This window comes from Chanos chanos, chromosome 7 (assembly GCF_902362185.1).
Source record: "Chanos chanos chromosome 7, fChaCha1.1, whole genome shotgun sequence".
Lineage (NCBI taxonomy): Eukaryota > Metazoa > Chordata > Actinopteri > Gonorynchiformes > Chanidae > Chanos > Chanos chanos.
The window spans coordinates 47,885,585-47,890,584 of record NC_044501.1 but is presented as its reverse complement, the minus strand read 5'-3'; the positions used below and the strand labels follow the sequence as shown (position 1 = coordinate 47,890,584).

General features: G+C 47.5%; 1 protein-coding gene across 1 annotated transcript in view; it reads left to right on the top strand.

Annotated features, from left to right (window-relative positions):
• The window catches only part of LOC115816508 (receptor-type tyrosine-protein phosphatase delta), a 96,724-nt gene that overhangs the window by 64,682 nt on the left and 27,042 nt on the right, over positions 1-5,000 (top strand). The window contains exon 23 of the mRNA XM_030779462.1: positions 2,038-2,150. Coding sequence (XP_030635322.1) covers positions 2,038-2,150 — 113 coding nt within the window. The remainder of the gene's footprint in view (positions 1-2,037; positions 2,151-5,000) is intronic.

The window sequence follows — 5,000 nt, the reverse complement described above, 5'->3', positions numbered from 1 at the left end:
ACCCATTCAACTCCAAACACCTTCCCAGTATGGATTTCCCACCTATTCAACTCCAAACACATTCCCAGTATGCATTTCCCACCCATTCAACTCCACATTCCCAGTATGCATTTCCCACCCATTCAACTCCACATTCCCAGTATGCATTTCCCACCCATTCAACTCCAAACACCTTCCCAGTATGCATTCCCGGATCAGGCTCTCCCTCCCTTTCCTCTGCATTTGGATTTGTCTGTTTTGATTGGATGAATTAAATCACATGGTCACATATTTCCCCAGCAGCATGACTGAGCAGTCAGACTTTCACTTGGTTCAGAGAACTGCGTGCCATGGGTACAGTACCAGTTTAAACCATTTTAAATGTACCTGACCGTACCTGACCGTACCTGACCGTACCTTGCTTTACTGTCCAGTTCACTTTAAACCATTTTAAATGTACCTGACCGTACCTGACCGTACCTGAATGTACCTTGCTTTACTGTCCAGTTCACTTTAAACCATTTTAAATGTACCTGACCGTACCTGACTGTACCTGACCGTACCTGACCGTACCTGACCGTACCTTGCTTTACTGTCCAGTTCCAATTTAAACCATTGTAAATGTACCTGACCGTACCTGACTGTACCTTGCTTTACTGTCCAGTTCACTTTAAACCATTTTAAATGTACCTGACCGTACCTGACTGTACCTTGCTTTACTGTCCAGTTCACTTTAAACCATTTTAAATGTACCTGACCGTACCTGACTGTACCTTGCTTTACTGTCCAGTTCACTTTAAACCATTTAAATGTACCTGACCGTACCTGACTGTACCTTGCTTTACTGTCCAGTTCCACTTTAAACCCTTTTAAATGCACCTGACCGTACCTGACCGCACCTGACTTTACCGTACGAAACCGTTCACCCTGACTTTGTCCCCTCGTCCACAGAATCAGGTCCTTTCAGTTTTTCTCAGAGAGTAATGAGAACTTTCTGTGTTCGGTCCAAACCCCAGCGCTAACACCACCCCACGTCAGCAGAGCTCTGTTTCCCCCAGCTGTGTTCGACAAAATGTCCCTGCATTGACCACATTTTTCGCCGTGAAACATGTCTGTGTTATTGCATGATTCCTCGGACGTCATTTTCCTCAGAGTGTGGATAATCCTAGTCACGCGTGTGTCTCACGCGTTAGTCTTGTCTCCCTCTTTTTGTCCCTGGGTTTGTTTTTCGTTTCTCTGACCGGTGGCACAGCCGCTAACCCCCGTTCACCATTATCCTCCCTCCACTCTGACGTAGGCCGTCGGTCTGACACCTGGCCTTTCTGTTTTCATATGATACTCGTTTAGAGAGACATCCTCGGACCCGTAGAGAGCCCAGAATCCAGTCCGGTCCTGAATCCGTTAATTACTGACGGTCCCTCACCCCCATTAATGTGTCACACACAGAGTGCTAGTCAAGCCCACAGTGGTCCGGCCCAGAGCAAAGCGAACAGTCCCGGTCAAATTCAGTTCCTAAAGGCCCCAGTCCCAGTGCTGACGGAGGCTCTGAGGGGAAAGGGCCTTGGGATTAGGGGCAGGACGTAGGGTTATTTGGGGCTTATCCCACCACGAATCTGTGGATGTGGATTAATGTGGGAATCGTGCCCGTCTGGTCGGAGATGTGTTGGGAAGCGGCGTGTTAATGCGGAGACGACACGTGAACCACGGCACGGCGTTCAGTGACGACACCGTCTGATTTAGGCTGTTCTCATTCTGTGTCACGCCCCAGAGCCCACAGTATCATCTGACACGCAGAGAAACTGATCCACTGCTAAATATGTCACCCTCACACACACACACACACACACACACACACACATACACACACACGGCGCGCACACACTGTCGCAGAGTTCAAAAACAATCCTGGAGAGTTCCTACAATCAACACAAGGAATTTATGTTAACATTCATCTCAGCTTCCCAAAAGTGAAAAAAAAAAAAAAGAAAGAAAAGAAAAGAGAAACATGACATGATTTGTTGGCTGTAAGACTATAACATTTTGGATCTTTTTCTCTAGGAAACGGGCGGAGACAGAGGCGAGGAAAGGAAGTTTGCCCAACAGTAAAGAAATGCCGTCTCATCACCCAAACGATCCGGTGGAACTTCGCCGGCTCAACTTCCAAACGCCAGGTGAGCGTCTGGAGAGACCGCAGTACGCTGGTCCCATAAATGTAAAATGTCCCCATAAGCCCGGGGGAATGTGAGGGAGGTGCTCAGGCAGAGTGAGTCTGTTCTGTCTCCCAGAGGGGAGAGACACTTCCACAGCCATATGGAACCTGGAGCAGGAAGAACATTCAAAATGCATAGCTAAGCACTACATCAACATTTCTCAAGGTGTCAATTTTAGCAACACATGCGCGCGCACACACACACACACGCGCGCACGCACACCCACACACTCTCACTCTCTCACACACACACACACGCACGCACACACTCACACACACACACACACACACACACACACACACACACACACACACAGGAGCTTGTGTGCTGCTGTAGTAATTTGTACTGAATGAGTATGTGGTGGATGAATGAAAGTGGACAGGTGGCCACAGAAAAACAGAAGGTGAATTTTTCTCCCTCAGGGCACAAACTGTGAGCATGGCTGACCTTGGACACATCTGTGAGACGGCTGACCTAAGCCTGTTTTTTTTTTTCCTTTTCTTTTCGTAGTCCATGACTAATCATTACAGAAAGCCACTTTGTATAAATCCGTTATAATAAGTCAGCAGAACCGTAAGGAGTCGCACGTTTTTGTAAGTCTGTGACCCAAAACGCACAGTTACATCACAGCAGAAACAAAATGAACTTAGAAAAACACTTTAAGAACATGCATAAAGTGACAGTCTAAAGCTCGTTTGTGTGAAGCTTGGGTTGTCTGACAGTAGAAGTCCGTAGCTGAGCTGTTTGGGTTGAGAGGAGAGAGAGAACAAACAGGCTGTGAACAGAAATGTCCCCTCCTGACTGACAAGGTGTGGGGCAGTCGAGCCTGAACGGGGGGGTCACGTCACCCCTCCCATTTTTCCAGAGGAGCAAAAGAGCAGTCACACTCCATTTGTCTCTCAGAGGGGAATGCCACAGAACTCGGTCACAGTAAAAAGCGTGTGTGTGTGAGTGTGTGTGTGTGTGTGTGAGGAGACAGCTGGCCAGGGAAGGGAAACGATGTTTAGGAATCATAGATGTGATGAGTATTTTCATGTATTTTTGGGGTTGGGAGGAGGGGGCATTATGAAGGGCTGCGTTTGCATGAAACTCTTATCCTCACACACACACGCACATTCACACACACACACACACACACACACTCACACTCACACACACACACACACACACACACACACACATACACACACACATATACACACACACACACACACACACACACACACGCACATTCACACACACACACACACAAACACACACACACACATATACACACACATACACACACACACACACACACACATGCTCAGGAATGTTATCGTCCACATAGGCGCCACAAACTCACTCTCAGGCGTGTTTGTGAACTGCTCTTTTAAAACCCCGCTGTCGACCCAAACACCACACGACTTTATAACACACACACACACACTCTTCATTAGATGGATGGCTAACCCTTTCCAAGCAAAGAGAGAAATAGCTTTGTCATTCTGCTCCTTGACGCGTTCAAAGGGCCCACACATTTCTGTGTCCTCCATAACGACCCCATGCAAAGCCCTTGTATGAGCTGCTTACATTACAAGTCTTTTTCTCCATTTTTTTCTTTTCTCGCAATCTGTCTCTCCAAACCCCTCCCCCCTCGCTCCAGTGTCACACATTTTCATATGGAGGGCGCTTGATGTTTTGCCGTGGTCGTACGGAGAACGAGGCTTTCATTGTCCCCGTCGCTGGAAATGGATCTTGAGTGGCCAGTGATAGAGGCTCTCTCTGGTCTATCTGTCGGCTTTTCCATTAGCTAATGCCCACTTCTGTCAGACGCAGAGATGAAACAGCACCTCGGTAACCGCTCACCCAAACACGTCTAGGGCTGAAGAGAGCGAGAGAGCGAGGGAGAGAGGGAGAGAGAGGGAGAGAGAGGGAGAGAGAGAGAGAATCGACAGCATCATGTAGGTTGCTGTTATGCAAACCAGTTATTGAGGACTAGCGTGCAGGACTCTTATCAGTGAGACTGATTTTCCCTGCGTGCTGTAGCCGAGAGAATCACACGTCACTCACTCTCTCAAGCCAATTTCGTTCCACCGATTCCTCTTCAAACACGCCGCGGACCGACGCTGACTCTAAAAGGCTTTCACTGTTTTCAAGGTCATTCAGAGGCGACAGGGGCAGGGTCTCGTCTGGGTTTTCTCTGAAAGCTGCTCGGATCATCATTGAAACTGATTGATATTTATTTAAAATGTGCTTTTTAAAAATCATTTTGTGAACATGTAGTGTTTTCTTCTCCTGTCTTGACTCATCCTGTGTCTGTATTGTCCGTGTATGGGAGCTGTGATAGGGGATCTTTACTAACCACACATACACACACATAGAGCTGACTGGAGAAATGATCTGTGGGTAGTTGTGTCAGACGGTTTCAGCAGCTTGTCTTGAGGTCACCACATCACATCTAAGTGCGACATTTTATTTACCCCCCCTTCCCTTCCCCTCCCCTCCCCCCTCCGCTCCCCCGAACCCCCCCCCCCCCCCCCCCCCCCCCCCCCCCTTTCCTTCGCAGGTTCAGTGGCGTCTGGTTACTCCAGTAACCTCCATTTGTCAAGTTAGTTGGTCTTCTTTATACATACATCACTCTTTCCACATCTCTCTTCATTTTTCATTTTTAATTTTGTCATTTTAGGCTTTTAATCAATCTTACTCCATCTAATCCACAAGTCTTCATGTCACATGACTGTTGGAGGTGGAATTTGTCACTGTAACGTCCCATGGCACTGCTATGAACAGAAAAACAAAAACAAACAAAAAAAACAACAAAAAAAAAAC